Genomic DNA, 16,829 nt, shown 5'->3' on the forward strand with positions numbered 1-16,829 from the left:
CATGAGGCAGAGGATAGAGGGGAATGATTGTTTCATCACCACATAAAACTAATATAATAAAATGCTGTTTGAAACACAAAACAAGAGCGACATAATGTACGACTCTTATTGTGAAGCTGGAAGTTAAACAGAAATTTCTACTTTTATTGCGAAGTTAAAGTACCGGAAGCGTGTGGTGGCGCCTCCGCTCGCTTCCTGCGCTCCTTCCGGTCCTGAAGCTAAGCTAGCGAAGAGGATGCCGTCGATGGAATACGACGAGTGAGTGTTATCAGAAACGTTTTAATAATATCTGCTGCCACCGGGTGTTTGTATCCACAGATCTAAATGTCCATATCACCCTCTCTCCCTCAGCTCCAAGCCCAGCTGGGCGGACCAGGTCGAGGAGGAAGGAGATGAAGGTAACGTGCTGGTTAGCTTTGTTAGCCGCTGTTAGCTTATCTGTTACAGTCCGGAGCCCAAAGGAGGAGGCCGGCGAGGCGGCTTCGACTTCCACGTGGCTGCCCGGCATTAAACTCCATCTTAAATATACTCATCATCGGATGTTTTCATTATCAACTTAAAAAAGACTTTAGAGTGACTGACATTAACCGACGATTCTTCGACCTACCGGGTGATCGTCCTGTGGACAGTGGCGCAGGCTGTCACCCAGTAACAGGCTGCTAGGAGTTAGCGAGCCTAGCGCTAGCATGCTATCTATATTCCTGGCTTTTGTTAGATTTTAAAGTTAATGTGATTTGAGCTGGCAGTTGGAAATTGAAATATATCTTGACACTGATCCATTTCAGAAGTATGTACAAGTCGGGGAGTGATGACTCCATAAAGTAACTTTAAACTCTAGTTGTCAGATCTCATGTCCCCTGTTGTCCCCACTGTCATATCTGGTGCAACAACATCTGTGTATGTTCATTGTGAATCAGCTCAACCCAAAGGGAAGAGGTGAGAGACATCGTCTCGCTTGTCTAACATCTGGCTGAACTTGATGCTCCTTTCACAGGCACACTACCACCTCCTAAGGAAACCATAAAAGGAAACATTAAAACCACCACCGACTATAAAATAGACGAGGATGAGGGAAAGAAGTTCAAGGTAAATGGGACTCATTTGTTTTATATGTTACATCTGTCAATGTTAATCAGGGTTTGTTTCTATAGGACTACGTTTCATGGTTGCAGCGTCAACAAAATAGTTTTATGGTACATACACTTTCGCTATGAGATTGTGGTACAGAGGTATTTATTAGCGTATCTTTCACATTTCAATATTCTAGTTGTAACTGTTACATAATGCAGGTTTTATTGTTGATTTACATTCTAATATCCTGTGTGATTTGACTTGGAAAAGCAGCAGATTTAATCGTTCATTGGTTATTATGCAACAGGTTTTCCGCCACTCTTGAAGTAGAGTTTATTTTCTAGCTTTAAAATACATTTTTAATGGTCCTAACAATTTCTCTCACTAGAGTTTGGATAAACTGTATGCATCATCACATTTGTGTTAGTTGGCCTCACAGTTGGTTTGTAAGGGTGATAAGTATTTGGCCATTTTGACCACAGTAAAAGAAATAAAACAAATATGTATTTGCTGTCTTTATCTTTTAGATTGTGCGGACCTTCAAGATCGAGAATAGAAAAGCCTCAAAAGCTGTGGCCCGGAGAAAGGTTGGTTTCCGAACTGAACGTAGTTGAAACTGAATTTACTTGGAAATAAACACGACTCTGACTGAAGTCCGCTGTTGATATATTTTGGTTGTTCTCTCATTTCAGAACTGGAAGAAATTCGGTACCTCCGAGTTTGATTCACCTGGTCCTAATGTGGCCACCACCACAGTCAGTGACGATGTCTATATGACGTTCATCTCCAGCAAGGAGGTGAGGATGCAATGTGGGCTCTCGGGTTTCGTCCTGCTGCTTACTGACGTGCCACCGTCCACACAATGCCAACAAACGTGCAGTTTCCTCTGTAATTTACTGTGACTGAGTACAGTGTCTTGAAACTTGCAGGACTTGAACTCCCAAGACCAAGAGGAGGATCCCATGAACAAACTGAAGGGACAGAAGATTGTGTCTTGCCGAATCTGTAAAGGTGACCATTGGACCACCCGCTGTCCGTACAAGGACACCCTGGGCCCCATGCAGAAGGAGTTGGCTGAACAGCTTGGGCTTTCCACCGGAGACCCGACCAAGCCTGCTGGATCTGGTACCATAACCTTTACTTTTCGAAAAATTGTATTTGTTTTTTGTGTTCTGCGGTTAAGACTCAGTTTTTTATGAATGCGTTCTGTTTCCCTCTGTGGAACCAACAGAACCAGAGCCTGCACAGCCGGCGCTGGGGAGTAAGACTGGGAAGTATGTCCCCCCGAGCCTGAGGGATGGAGGCACGCGAAGAGGGGAGTCTATGCAGCCTAATCGCAGAGGTGGGGGTAATTACTGCTCCCGTTTTATCCATGAACCAACTCCATACTTAATCATTATACAGCAGCAAGTTATTGCTCAAAGCTAATAACTGTGTATTGCCTGACAGCTGATGACAACGCCACCATCCGTGTGACCAATCTGTCTGAGGACACCCGCGAGACTGACTTGCAGGAGCTTTTCAGGCCGTTTGGCTCCATCTCCAGGATTTATCTGGCCAAGGACAAGAATACTGGACAGTCGAAGGTCAGTGTCCATGTTAAGAATGCAAAGACGTGCACATTTAATGTTAAAACGAGTAGAAGGCCACCAAGAACAAGAGTTTTAAATACATCAACTTTAGTGAGGGGTTTTTCCCCATTGTAATTGGCAATGAAAATAAACATGGTCCGGCTCTCTGATCCATCAACTGCTTTGCTTCTCGCAGGGCTTTGCCTTCATCAGTTTCCATCGTCGGGAGGATGCAGCCAGAGCTATTGCAGGAGTGTCAGGATTTGGATATGATCATCTTATTCTCAATGTTGAATGGGCCAAGTAAGTTCATTTTCAGTTTTGTCAAGTAACTGTAAGTCTGTTATTTATTCTTGCTGCTAACCTTTAGCTTCTCTTTGCAGGCCGTCAAACAACTAAGGAATCTGGCGGGATATATTCCGAGATGCCAGATTTGATTGTTGTGGTAAAATATGGCTGTTACCAAAAGAGAATAAAGAGTAATTGTGATCACAATTTCTTCGTTATTTTGCTCAGACTAAAACTCAGTTCTTACATTTAATTGAAGTTATGACCTTGAATCCGAAACACAGCATTTCATGTAGAGATGTAAGTGGAAGATGAGCGTTCAAATTCCAATCAAACCACTTATGTGCTAGTTTTCACATGCTGTCATTTATCGATTTGATCCACTCTTACGATTTGTAGCATCTTTTTTCTATAAGGTTTTGTTTGACAAGTCTTTCTGGTCTCACATTACAGTGTAGTTATTAGGGTCTTTACACAAACATGTTTGAGCCAAGAAAAGAATTGTAGATTAGTTTGTCTAAATATTTAAAAGATTGCATTTTATGACTGATTCAAATCAGACATTTGACAGGGTACATGGTATTTTTGACAAGTCAGGGGTCCTATTAACATCAATCAGGGCCAACATGACAACAGCACCAGACACTTGCTAGGGAACTTGAAGAAATCACATGGGCTAGAATAAGGGTCAATCCAAATTCAGTAAGCAAAGATCAGACCATAGGTTCTACATTAACGGAGAATTTCACAGGGTTCATGGTATTTTTTTCCTGCCCCTGTAGGACTGAACATGGCTGAGAAGAAACAAGTTATCACTTCCTATTTTACTCAATTAAAAATCACAAGCATTTGATTTCATAAGAGCTTTATTTGAAATATTACATATAAAAACTACATACAATTTAATCCATGTTAGGTGATCATTTCCCCAACAACATGATCAAAAGCACATTTTAAAACAACATTGAAAGGGCACTGAACAGAATGCCAACGGTGGCCACTTAGTGACAGATAAAAGCCAGCTTATTTAAAAGAAATCATTGCCCGACACAACAGCATCAGGATTTGTGGAACCGATTCTTGCTGGGAGTTGACAAGGGACTAATCAGTGACCTCCATCTTCTCCTGTTTAATATTCTCTGGGGAGGGAAATAAATATACATTTGTACAGGGATTTCAGCATATTTAAAATGGTGACGCCATCAGGAAAAACAAACAGAATTGAGAGAGATTAGTTACCCGTTGCGTGTTCTTCCTTCATTCTCTCCAACACACACTTCTTAAGCTCCATGCCTATGGCCCTGGAGAGTGGAGGGGGCACAGCATTTCCAACCTAGGAGGCAGCAACAAAGCTTCATATTAGTCTTACAAATATTGTTCAGACTTTGACACAAATAGATTCCATAGCATTCCCAGTGGTACATATTTTTTACCAACAAAACTGACAGCGATTATACATCTTGGGCTGTATGACACTTAAGTTTCAATTAAGTTCTGGAAGAAGTCATGGTTTTACCTGTCTGTGTTTGTCCAGGATGTTTCCAAAGAAGCGGTAGGTGTCGGGGAATCCCTGAGAGCGAGCACATTCCCTCACACTAACCACTCTGTGCTGCTCAGCATGCAGAACACGGCCCTGGAATTATGATAGGAAAACGGTTACAGGCCTTAAAAAAAAAAAAGGCAGCTATTAATTTTTAGGATGATTTTATTTTGGGGGTTAGCAGAATTTTAGCCAGTGGATCTTTCTAACAAAATCAAGTCCGCATGTGAGATAATCCTCTTGATTCGTTCAGTTAAGTCTTCGATGTAAATGAGATGAGGGCCGTTTCACAGTATGGTACAAGGAATGGGCTCTAAACACATTTGTTGGTTTTATTCACACTCATTTTCAAAAAGCTGTTGTACCTGCTTGCCCATAGGTTCAGGGTTGGTAACAGTTGTGCTGAAGAAGCCATCCCACTCCAGTCTCCCGTAGAGTCCAGCCCAGTGATTGTGACGGTTACCAGTGTGGGGCAGACACCAGGGGATCAGAGTGTTAAACTGCCTGTCTGCAGGGTCACATGGCGTCCCTACACAATGCAGAAACGTAAATTAGAAATGCCTCCACTCAGGGAATTGTAAGCTTTGTAAAGCCCTTAAGTCAAGTAAAAAAAAACAAACAAAACCGGCGTACCTCCTGAACAAGTACAGACACCTCTGAGTGCGCCAGTGCTGCTGCGGCCATTCTTTTTATCAGGGTGCGAGTAGCGCAGTTTCTTGGTCATGGTTCCGTCTTTCAGCCTAACTTCAATGTTGGGCAGATCCCTCCAGTCAGAGCCTGGAGCCAAGGGGATGTGACGCATCCGAGCCTCAACCAGAGCACTCATGTCCTGAGAACAAAGATGCAACTTTTGTTATCAAGCTACATCTGTTTAACAGAGGGGAAGAGATACTACAGGACAAATACATTATGTTAATGTCAAAGTACACAAGTGTCAAAGTACACAAGTGTGAGACAGCTCACCTTGCAGATATGATCTTTGAGGATAGGCTGATACTGTGTTCCTCTGATCTGCCTCTGGAACCAAGACTGAGGTTCTCCATTGTAGGAAATCTCCAGTGAAGCTGCACCATTGCGAATCTCTGGCAGGTCAGACATGGTGTCACGGACAGTGATGGTTCTGTAGATTCCTCCATTACCTCTGTGGTCAGACAGAGAAATTTAGTCTAATGACATGTCACACCACGGCATTGTTATGATCCATTTAAGATGTACAATTACAAATCAATAGAACGCGTTTTACATTACCGTGTGACATTACTGACGTATTTCTTTTCATCCACCACTACGCTCAGAGAGCAAGCTCTGGGAGCAAACACATGCAGAGGCTCGGGATAGCGAGGCAGCTTCTCTCCAGGAGCCGCAGCAATGATGATGGCCCTGCGACGGGTCTGAGCGACACCATACTGACCAGCCTGTTGAGGAAGGAAGCGCTGAGGTCAAATCTACTACACAACCAACATGCTCAGTCATAAAAACACCGGCATGCATTACTATTTGGCTCATGTGGTAAAGAAATGAGACAACCTTATTTTCATCAGACTTCCTCACATTTTTTATTATCCAGGAAGACGTGCAATTTAATAACTATTAGGCCAAGTTTTTGCTTTTCCCCCTTTTTCTCCTAAGTTAAAAATATCTGGTTCAATTTGATGTTGGGATCCCTCTTACTGCCATGAGCTACAGGTGAATCTGGACACCCTTTGTAGCCACGCGTCTCCTCAAAGGGCTAAATTTTGAATCATTATTTCCTCCCAACTAGAAATACAAAAGTCAGTTTTGTTAGACTCACCTGAAGGACACCAAAGGTGCACTGGTAACCCATGCGAACAAGACAGCGCAGGGTCAGCTTTAGGATCATGGATTTTTTGAACGACACAAAGTTCCTCACATTCTCAAGCAGGAAAAACTTGGGTCTGTAGTAATCACAGTAACTGCAACAAAAAGGAAAAAAGGTTTTGAATGTGCACCAAGGGATCATATGGACAATACAACCATAATATATAGTCTGAGCAAAAATGAGAATCTGCTCTGAGACACTGACCTGAGATAGGAGACTACAAGAGAGTTCTTGAATTTGGAATAAGTGCGAGAGTTGAAGCGGTTCATCCCACTGAACCCTTGGCAGGGAGGTCCTCCACACAGCATCTCCACATCACCCTTCTGAGGCAGCTTCTGGCCCAGAGAATTAGTCTTCTCTCCAGACATGACCAGCTTCAGCAAGACGTTGCAGTCCTCAGTGAACACTGTGGTGCCGGGGTTGTTGAGCCTGAAGGCCTGTGCTGCAGGCTCCCACATCTCAATGGCCCACAGCGTCTCAGAGATACCTGAAGATAATCCACAATCACATTTTCACCACCACACTGAAAAGAAAATCTGCAGCTACTTATATGAATTTCATTAGTAACAAAGAACAAGCATTTACCAGCCTGGTGGAAGCCTTCAGAGAGTCCACCACAACCAGAGAACACATCCAGTGTGCGATATTTAGACAATTTAGGTGCCTGTGGTTCATTCTGAGAGTCCTGCTGTTCCTGAGCAGCTGATGATTTTCCTTTGCCTTTACCTTGTAGAGAATAGGAACATTGTTTAAAATTCTAATGAGCAAAATAAAGAATACATTTGTGTATTCATCTCAGAATCTTTTTACCTTTCCCTTTGCCCTTTCCTTTGCCTTTTTGCACAGCTGAGCGAGCATGATTTGGAGGGTCTTCAAAACTTTTAGATTTTGCATTATAGGCCTGTGAGAGGGGAATACGTATAAGATCAAATGCACACACACTCCATTAAGCACATGATCAATGTTTTTGATCATAGAGATTTTAAAATTTCCATAATAATTAATTATCGTGCCAAAATTGAGACTTACAAATTCTATTCAGCATAAAAGTGGCACATCCCCCCATGCAGTGTTATGAACTTTGTGCAGATATTTCAAACAATACCAACATTTTAGCAGTGTGCAAAGATATGCTACTTTGTTGAATTGTCCATTATTGATTTGATCAGCAGATTTCACCCTAACACACTGTACCTCCAGGAAGTAGAAGCGGTCAGGTCCACCACTGGAATAGTCCTGGACAGACTCATTCAGGTCTTCTGAATATTCTACATGACAGTGGCCGAGCACCTCGGCCATGCTGACGGTAACTTCTTCATCACTCCAGTATAGCTGATTGATATCTGTGTGGTAACTGGATTTGACGCCTTTGTGAGTGTTCTCAGGCCTGGGAGATGAGATAAAAGCCAGTTAATAACAAACAGCCATGAGTTAAAGACTAAACCTTGAAAGACTACCACTCCTCATACCTGTAGAACTTGTGAAGTCGCAGTTTGACCTCAGACATGTCAGATTTTCCGTTGCTACGCCTGTGACAGAAGATCTCCTTGATGCGCCCGATGCGGAAGGGCTCTGGAGCATCCTGGTTTGAGCCCTTGATGTAGTCAGAGGACTTTCTGTAATACTCTGGATACAACTCCTCATCCACATCCTCTTTTCTGTGGGAGCGCTTCACTGGACTAGCTGGTTTAACACTGAGGGCCAGGAACAGAGGCAGTTAGTCCCATAAACATTTTTATCATAAAGGTTTTAGTACATACATTTTTTGTAAATCACTCTAGTCACCTGAAATGAAAAGTCTCAGAAGGCAAATAGACACCGTCTCCCACCCTAAACTGCTCCCCCTTAAAGGAGGCCAGCGCAAACAGAGCCTTAGAGTCGCTTGCTTCATTCCCTAGGGGCTCAAAAGCGCGAGGACATTCCCGTTCGGCTCTCTCTTTAGTCCTTTCACAGCTGCTACAGAATCTTTAAGAAACAAGAGCATACCCACAGGGTCAGAATAACACAACAGATCATTGCAATAAAAATACAAATGCATGGTGCTTACCTGAACTTGCAGTCTGATGGAGTGGTAGTGGGAGGGGTCTCAAAACGTGCAAAATCTGTGTCGTACCAGAACTGATAGAAAAAACTCTTCCCGTCATCGTCAATCACCTTAATGTCAACATCCATGCCACCCTAAAAACAAACACAACAATGGGATAAAGAAACATTATCACTTAAAAGGAAATTAACCTGCCGTCAAGATAACTTACCTCCATAAACCAATTGTCAGATGGGGGCTTATACATGATGTTCACTTTGCCTTGGACATAATTGAGCTGCATGTCTTCACACTCATCCACAAGGACAAGCTCCAATGGATCAGAAGACTCTCCCAGCACTGTCTGAGTCCCACGAAGGAACCAGTGGGCGTGGAACATTTTTCCACTGCCGTCCTCCCACAGGGATGTGATCCTGAGAATGAAATCCTCATTAAGATCATACCAAACCACTAACAAAATGTCATCAGGGAATGAGTCTTAAAAATGTCACACCTTGCCAGATACAGAGGGGTGGATGGATCCTCAGATGAAACAGAGACACAGTCTCCCACCTCCAGCACTTCATCATTCACAGAGACCTTCTTGTAGTACTTCTTCTTTCCCTCGGTCTGAAGAGGGTTGGAGAAATACTTCATATACATTCACTGCTGGATAGGAAAATTACATTTCAACAACCAAGAGGGGAAAAAAAGAAATACCTGAACAGACTCTCCAATCCAGGTCAGTTTGCACTGACTCTGCTTCTTTCTCTTAGCCTGAGAAACCTTTTTGGCCTTCTCCACTGGAACATCTTCCTCTTCAATGGTCTCATCGTCTTCAGCCTCCTTCACTGCAAGGTTTGGGCACCTAAACAGAGGCATGCAAAAGAGGAATTAACAGGAGGAACTTAAAGAGGCCAGGGCAAGTTCTTGCACATGTGGCTTTTAAATTAGAATAAAAACTTTCTATTCTTTTGTAACTCCTGCAGCAAAAGAGGAAATAACTATATGTATAGTGTATAAATGCATTTTAAGTGCAATACATATTTTTGCTCACCTCCTCTGCTTGCAAGCCTGCTTGCTTTTGCCACTTCCTCCAAATTTGATCATGTCCTTGCAAGCTAAACACTTGCCACAATCAGGAGACTGGCAAACCTGCAGGTAGAAAAGAAGACATGTATTGATTTCGTCTCCTTACCAAAGAGAAATGAAAGAAATTGTACATCACACTAACTAAATGTTGAAATCGAGCTCCATTATAAAACAGCGGGGTTTCCCTTTGGGCCAATTACCTCACAGACACCACAGCGCTGTCTTTTGGCTCCATTTTCTTTATCATTCTGCTCTATCTGGTCAGAGAAGAAGGTATCAAAGATCTGGTAGACCAGCTCAGTGGTAGTCGCTTTCGTCGGCCCCTTGCTGTCCTTCTCTATTTTTGTTGGGTGACGAATGGCCTGTCTTCTGGCAGCTCTCCTGTCAGGATAAAGTTTGTGTTCAGAGGAGAAGAACACTTGGAGTATATGTCGAGCGATGGCCTTATGAAGCCCCTGGCCTTCAACACAACACAGCATCAGGCCATGCAACATATGAAACAAGCAAACAAAAACCAAACAGACAAGATGTACAAGGCAGAGTTCCCGTTAGATGCAACTGGCCAACAAACGTTTTCTAAACAATCTGTCCTGCAGAGAAAACGAGTGGGGAAAAAAATAAAATAAATCTATGAGCGAACTATTAGTTTTCCTTCTTCATCCAAGAATAAGCTTTGATGTTATAGCTCCTTTAAGATGATTCTCAGTTATTTCACCAACTGCTGAACTCTAACCTCTATTCTAAATACTGTTGTGTTCCTCACTGAATTACACTGAAGAGCTTCTATATACCATTATATACTGTATTTAGTGTAATTAACACATGACTTAATGCATTAAGCTCAAGAGCATACACATCAGAGGATCAGTTAGCACCAACATCTTCACAGCAAATTTTTCAAAAAGGAAAAAAAAAGTAGTTTAATTTTCTTAGGATTAGTCCATTTTACTCCATGACAGTATACATCAAGATTTTTTTTTTATTTTAATCCTACCAGTCAAAATAATCAGGGACACTTTACCAATTTACCATTAAAACCTACAACACATTTCCCAAAAAATTAAACGGGAAATACAGTTCTAGCGTGAACTCTGGTATAATGCTCTGTTCGTAAAAGCGTCTAAATGCTTCACACTAACACACCACCATACAAGCTAAGGATGCATTCATAACAAGGCCTACCTACCAGTACAGCAGCATGCTGCATTAGGAAATGCCAAAGGATTGTTAGATATCGGGGAGAACAAAGAAAGGAGCAGAAACACAGGAATAGAAGCAAAAATAAAATTGGAAAACTTTTGCTAGGGAAATTAGCTGCAGCTACAAATCTGCAATGGTGAAGAGTTTTCACTGAAATTAAATATACAGCACGGACAATGCTTAAGTTTGTTTTCATCAATTATATTGTGATGGTTGCAATAAACTGGATCTCAGCTGAGTCTGCTGAATGATAAAATAAAATTAAACCATAAGCTAAAAATTATCTTTTTGCCATACCTCTTTCCGAGAGTGACTCCAGCAAGCTTGATCAGGTCCCTCATACACGGTGTGACAATGATTGGCTGCTCATCAGAGTCGCCAGCCTCATCGTAGCTCTCCACCTGCTCCACCACAAACTGAGCGTGCCGCAGCAGAGTGTCCTCAGTGAAGCAGTTGAAGTTCAGCCCTGCGGGAGGCACGGTTGTCTGAGGGCCGCAGGAGGAGAAGATGATCAGTGTCCTGGTTCTGTGATGCAGTAACATGAGCTACGTTCTCTTGCAAAGTTTCTGATTTTGTCTGTAAATACTTAGGCAAGGAAATACCAATCATAAAATACCAGCCTTTGTTCTCAATTGCTAATTGTGTAAAAATGTGTCATTGTTGATGTTTGTCATTTGTACTTCGGATATTGACCAAAAATAGATTTGATTTATGATTTGTCACTGAATTGAATAATTGCTGACATAACTTGTCGACACTGTTACTTGAAAATTAGTATGTTTCAGTATGTTCACCCTTAATGCGAAAGGCCTGAAGTTGACTAAAATCTTTTAAAAAGAAAAAAGAAAATTCCTCAATAAGCACATTTGAATGGCCCAGATTTATGATGTTGGGTTTATTCCAGTCGCACAGGACCTCACCTCAATCTTGTTGAGAAGGTCTTCATAACTAGTGTCAGGATTCTTCTGGAGGAATTCCACAACTATCTTGCTCATGTAGATCTTCTCTTGCATCAGTGCAAAGATTGGCGCGTACTCCTCACTTGGATGCATTAGGATGTAATCAGCAAAAGCTGGAAAACAAAGATACGAACATCTACCATTAGTACATCATGAATGAAGAGAGAAAGCTAAATTTAGAGCAGAAATCTAAAAAGTTGGCTACCTGTAGTGAATCCAATTAAAGCCTTTTCTCCTCCATCAAAACCAGTGATCCACCAGGCATTGACGGGTCCAAGCTTCTTCGCAGGAACACCACCTGTGAAGGAAGAAAAACGTATTCACTGTTATAGGTACTAAAATAAAAAAAGAAACTAACAAAACGTTTGGATTCTTGAAATATGCATTTTCATACCATCCAAGCAAGGGTTGTCATCATAGATTGGTTTAACAACACAGCTAAAGTAGAGCTCTACATTCTTCTCAATCAGTCCAGCATCAAATGGACAAAGGTGGCCACGCTTATCATACACACTGCAACACAAACCAAAGTATTACTTTAACTGACAAAAAACACAGACTTTACAATCTAATGAAATTGAAGAAAGTCATATTTGCTGCACTAAACTAGGTCAACAATCAATTACCTGAAGTTTGTAATCTTGTGCTGTGGCAGATCCTCATAACTCTCAAATCCATCCTCATTTGAATCAAACAAGGAGAGCCGCTCATCTGTTAACATTTCTGGTTCATCCAGCTGAGGAAACAGAACAATTGTTTTAGTTCTCAGTACAAGTAATATTTAAAAAAAATCTTCTTGAATGACTTTAAAGTTGATATTTCTCACCGCAGTATCAGGATCTCCTTGAAAAAACTTAAGATCTGAATCATCCAAGTATTGTCTGCAGTCTGGACATTTTGGTGGTGGTGTCTAAAATAATAATAAATAAGGTTAACATTACACAGCTCATTTCCTGCTTACCGAAATGTTTGCAGCTATGACAGCTGAAGGAGCAAATTTACCTTTGCAGCAGTTACTGTCTTGACAATCTCGCTCTTTGATTCTTCTGGAGCAGTTCTGCAAAAAGTATGAAGTGTTAGAAAATTCATCTGTAGGAGGCTCCATTAACATCAGTAATGTTCAGAGGAGAAAAGACTTACTTTTCATTAGTGTCCACTTTGAGACGTTTCTCCTCCCGAGTCTGAAGTTGAAAGAATGTGCAGTGTTAAATTAAAAAGACATGACTTGCACCAACTCTTCATGTTTAAAAAAAAAAAATAAAACACAGAAACATAAAAGTGCTTTTACCTCCTCAACATCATCTTCCTGCTTCAGTTCATTTTGCCCATTAGTAGATTCTCCATTCAAATCATCAGACTTGCGCTTTTGACTGCAAGACAGATTTACTTTGAAACATAATGCAAACACTTCTGTTTTAAAGAGTTTCTTTAATTACAAAAAATGTGAATGACAATGTATAAAGCACAAAACCCAGCTTATACGCACACTTTAGAGAACATTGACAAGATGCTTGGCTGTTTTCCACCATTTCTTGTAACCCTTGCGCTGGCAGGAGATTCTACAAAGAAAAGAAAAAAATCATATACCATTGTTTTAAACCATTTTCCTTTTAAAATGCAGATGCAAGTTAAAAAATAACAAATTTGAAAATCACTTTTGGCGTCAGAGTTTGCCTTGCTCCTGCGTCCACCCTTCCCCTTAGAAGCAGTTGGTGACTTGACAGCCTCCTCTTCCTCCTGAACATCCATGGTAACATCTTCACCATCCTCATCTTTGTGGGAACCGTTAGTGAAACCATTTGTCTTCCCCTTCTGCTCCACGCCATCAACATGTGACCCATTTCCAAGATTGAGCTCTTTTCCCAGCAAGGCCTTTACTTTAGAGATGTAAACATCCTGAGGAAAGTACAATATAAATCACATCATAGGTGAAATAATGAGTGGGAAAGGTTCTGGGATTGGTAATGATTGAGATATCTGAAAACGTTACCAACCATTGTGATCTCTGAACTTTTCATTTTCTCCTCCAGGCTGCTCAGCTGGTCCTGAGCATCAACATGGAGGAAGTCCTGCACCAACTTGAGCTTCTCTTTGACATGTTCCTGAAACGGCATTTTAAGAAAAAGCCAAAAAATAAACTACCAAAAAACACTTTCTTGGATAGTGTATTTTAGATAATAGTCAAGTACTGTAAACTCATAATTAAGATTTTAGACCTCGTTTTTAAAGCCTTGAATGGTCCGGCTCCTGCCTTTAACTGCAATCTGCTAACCCCATATGATTCTGATCTCTGCCCAAGACCCACCAGCAGGGCCCTATTCCAATTGTTGCAAAATTGTGAGAGTAAAGGCAAAGAGCATTTGCTGTTCAAGCCCCTCAGCTGTGAAACTCCCTGTCAGGAGATCTCAAGCAGGCAAACTCCATATTTTCTTTAAAATCTCTTAGGAGTCAAATGAATTGTAAAGCATACTCTTAAGTATAGATATGGCTGAAACTATACTTGCGCCATCTGTTTTATTGTTATATAATTTATTGTTTTATTGCACATTGTAAGTTTATATCAAAAGGTGCTATATAAATAAAGTTATTGAGAATATATGACTTGATTTTTGAGTGTTATGTTCATAATTGTCCTTAGGTTGACGATATAAAAACTGATTTATTCCACACACTTTGGGAAGTAAAAGCATTTGTGATATTAAACTCAAATTGGCTTTATGTCATGCATGTAATCCATGGAGCAGCACATGGCGTCGCACAGTTCATCTCTTTGCTATAAAGACTTTCGACTTCCCATTGTTGTCATTGAACATGACAACATTATAGATTTGAGATAAGTGAAATCCATTGGCGTGATGAGCTTCCCTTTAGTGGGACACCGTGCTGTGAATCTGCCGCCACGTTCAATGGACTTTAAGTAACCGTATTAACAGAGAGTGGGCAGCTGGAGCAACACTAGTGGGGGAAAAAAGGCTTGGAGGCTCTCAGGTGCTCAACCCACCTCGTCTGAAGCCCCATCCTCATCCAGCACCTGCAGCCTGCGAACAAAGAACACGTCAAAACAACGTTAGCGAATATGCAGCAGAGGAAGAATCACCATGGAGAGAACCCCCCCCCCCCCCCCATCCGTGAGTGCCGTTAATCTCAGTGTGACAGCGGGCTAGCATGGAACACAGGGAGCGAAACTTCCTGAGTGGCGCCAAATCTCTCACGCTGCTCCATCCATTGACAGGCTACAAGATGCTAGCTGGCTAACGTTACAGATAGAGGGAGGGGGGGGGGGGGCTAACTGTGTTTGCTGCATCGGCCAACGGCGAGCTAACGCTAGCCGCAGCGGCTAGCACGGACAAAAGGTAACATGACAAGAGGCAGGGAGCAGCGATGCTCACCAGCCACTGCAGCTGTCATTAGCGTCGCCGCCTCTGAACCGAGACGACGACGGGCTTGCATCCGTGCTACATCACCGAGACAGCGAGTGTTGTTAGCATTCAGGCTTTTTCTGACGTTACCTTTTCCTGACATCCTCTGGCAGAGACAGGGAGGTCCTGGCTGGCATGGTTCGCAGCGGGCTTAAAAACTTTAAAACGAGAGAGGGTTAAAAACGGCGTTAAAAACGGCGTTAAAATTGCGTTAGGATCCGCAAGTGTTGTTACGGCAGCGCAGCTCCACCGTGACAGTCAGTCTCGTGCTGGCTCCCGCAATGGATGCTATATACAGTTCGGGCGCGCGGGCCCGTTTTTCGCGCGGAAACCCGGGTGTCGTGGACGGTACCACTGCACTCGTCCGTGGGGGTAGACACTTCCACTGTGGGACGTGATAACTCCCTCGACAGTGTGTTACTTGCGTTGTGAACACGCATTTCTCATATGTCAAACACAGACACGATTGCCACGTGGTTGTGTTATTTAAAATGTAGGATTTCCTTGAAATGGCCGATTATCATTACCCCCTTCACCCCTGCTGTTCGCCAGATGTTGTAGACAACTGAGCAACCGGAAGCGATACGAGTATTGTTTACTAATGAGCAACAATTACATATGTTTTGTCTTGCCCGCTTATTACTGTGCAGTTCTGGACCTATTTAGCTATAAAATACATAACTCCGTCAAAACAAAGGAGTTCACAGGAAGGAACAGAATGGAGGAAGTCCTTATTTAAGACAGATTAGATCATACATGTCTGATTGACTTACATTGTTTACAATGGGGAAGAGGGACAGTGCCAGATTTAGTAATTTTGGGGTTGAAGACTGAACATTTCATTTTCCATTGTAAGTTCCTGTATGAGGCAGAAAGACAAAGCTTCCAGGATAAAGTCCAGAAAGTTGGACGGGAGTGTGATCTAATGGGAGTTTGGGAGACAGAAGGAGAGGGAATAAGATGCATCAGGAAGGCACTCGTTACTTATTTAAAAGACACAAGGCTGACGGGTGGAATCTGAGGAAATTTGTGAAAGATCCAGTGTGTAAGATTTAGGTGAAAGGGATCTATTTGCAGAAATTGAATATAAAACAATCAGATTGATGTTTTCACTAGTGTGATTCATCTGAATTGTACGAATTGTTGTTTTCTTTACCCTAGAATGAGCCCTTTATATTTACATACTTTATATTTACATTGAGAGTGGGCCCTCTCTACAGAGGCCGCCATGTTTTTTACAGTAGCCCAGACTGGACAAACTAAACACCTTTTGAGTTTTTATGACAACTGAAGGTTTCCACAGGTTCTCTTTCATGTTTGGAAGGGGAGGGTGAGGTGAGTACACACTCTTGTACAGTAGGTGGTGGTATGCACCTTAAGCTGTTTGCGATCAGCCAGTAAATCTAGAGAAGAAGACAAAGACTATTACAGCTGACTAAACAAACCTAAAAATTGGTTTATTTCAATGGCTGAGCAGCATTTGCATGTGCAATGTTGTACTTTCATGATGATGCTAGTGTTTTCCTGACCTTGTCAGAGCATGTTTGGATTAAATGCTGCTGTTTTGTGGGCACCAAAGGGATAAACATCTCAGGACCTGCAGAAAAGCTACAGCTGCACCTAAAAAATCTCTTTCAGCTGAGTATTAAAAGTGACAACACAACAAAGAAAGAAAGAAACAAAAATTGGTTTATTTCAGTATTTCATTTATTTTATAAAAAGGGAATGCAATTACAAAAATTGTTTATGTACCAACATTAGTGTTACAGGTTGTACCAGTTTAACACAGCCAGCTTAACAGTGGGACCATAGACTGTATATAAAAA

The 16,829-nt window shown here is 41.9% G+C and overlaps 2 protein-coding genes across 4 annotated transcripts; one reads left to right on the plus strand and one right to left on the minus strand.

Annotated features, from left to right (window-relative positions):
* Positions 1-149: 149 nt before the first annotated feature.
* Positions 150-3,137, plus strand: eif3g (eukaryotic translation initiation factor 3, subunit G). Of its 2 annotated transcripts, none has more exons than XM_034592300.1 (10): positions 150-258; positions 352-398; positions 995-1,086; positions 1,599-1,658; positions 1,764-1,868; positions 2,001-2,196; positions 2,303-2,419; positions 2,521-2,657; positions 2,839-2,945; positions 3,026-3,137. In XM_034592300.1, the coding sequence occupies exons 1-10, from the start codon at positions 236-238 to the stop codon at positions 3,039-3,041; spliced, it is 900 nt and encodes a 299-aa protein (XP_034448191.1). In that variant the 5' UTR covers positions 150-235; the 3' UTR covers positions 3,042-3,137. The 2 variants fall into 2 exon arrangements, with proteins under 2 accessions (XP_034448191.1, XP_034448192.1); XM_034592301.1 differs by having other exon boundaries at positions 2,303-2,413.
* Positions 3,138-3,778: 641 nt separating this feature from the next.
* On the minus strand, positions 3,779-15,303 carry dnmt1 (DNA (cytosine-5-)-methyltransferase 1). 2 transcript variants are annotated; one of them, XM_034592291.1, is made up of 35 exons: positions 15,094-15,303; positions 14,586-14,622; positions 13,579-13,686; positions 13,240-13,480; positions 13,071-13,143; positions 12,873-12,954; positions 12,725-12,765; positions 12,587-12,641; positions 12,411-12,494; positions 12,211-12,320; positions 11,979-12,097; positions 11,790-11,882; positions 11,546-11,697; positions 10,923-11,110; positions 10,612-10,626; positions 9,626-9,806; positions 9,391-9,488; positions 9,054-9,201; positions 8,848-8,963; positions 8,566-8,767; positions 8,358-8,488; positions 8,096-8,275; positions 7,780-8,004; positions 7,505-7,697; positions 7,121-7,211; positions 6,896-7,036; positions 6,515-6,797; positions 6,263-6,404; positions 5,719-5,885; positions 5,434-5,611; positions 5,104-5,299; positions 4,836-4,999; positions 4,447-4,563; positions 4,170-4,263; positions 3,779-4,069 (listed from the first exon to the last, which is right to left on the minus strand). In XM_034592291.1, exons 1-35 carry the CDS (start codon positions 15,138-15,140, stop codon positions 4,032-4,034), a joined length of 4,530 nt encoding a protein of 1,509 aa, XP_034448182.1. In that variant the 5' UTR covers positions 15,141-15,303; the 3' UTR covers positions 3,779-4,031. The 2 variants fall into 2 exon arrangements, with proteins under 2 accessions (XP_034448182.1, XP_034448183.1); XM_034592292.1 differs by lacking the exon at positions 10,612-10,626.
* Between the last annotated feature and the right edge of the window lie 1,526 nt (positions 15,304-16,829).

The sequence above is a fragment of the Hippoglossus hippoglossus genome, chromosome 8, assembly GCF_009819705.1.
Source record: "Hippoglossus hippoglossus isolate fHipHip1 chromosome 8, fHipHip1.pri, whole genome shotgun sequence".
Lineage (NCBI taxonomy): Eukaryota > Metazoa > Chordata > Actinopteri > Pleuronectiformes > Pleuronectidae > Hippoglossus > Hippoglossus hippoglossus.

Excerpts from the sequence above, each read along its gene's own strand:
- dnmt1 (XM_034592291.1), bottom strand. The coding sequence starts at position 15,140 with ATGCCAGCCAGGACCTCCCTGTCTCTGCCAGAGGATGTCAGGAAAAG. Across the intron at positions 7,037-7,120 it reads AGGAAAGGGCAAAGGGAAAG|GTAAAGGCAAAGGAAAATCA; the intron begins GTAAAAAGATTC and ends ATTCTCTACAAG. Across the intron at positions 5,612-5,718 it reads TACGTCAGTAATGTCACACG|AGGTAATGGAGGAATCTACA; the intron begins GTAATGTAAAAC and ends GTCTGACCACAG.
- eif3g (XM_034592300.1), top strand. The coding sequence starts at position 236 with ATGCCGTCGATGGAATACGACGA. Across the intron at positions 259-351 it reads CCGTCGATGGAATACGACGA|CTCCAAGCCCAGCTGGGCGG; the intron begins GTGAGTGTTATC and ends TCTCTCCCTCAG. Across the intron at positions 2,197-2,302 it reads GACCAAGCCTGCTGGATCTG|AACCAGAGCCTGCACAGCCG; the intron begins GTACCATAACCT and ends TGGAACCAACAG.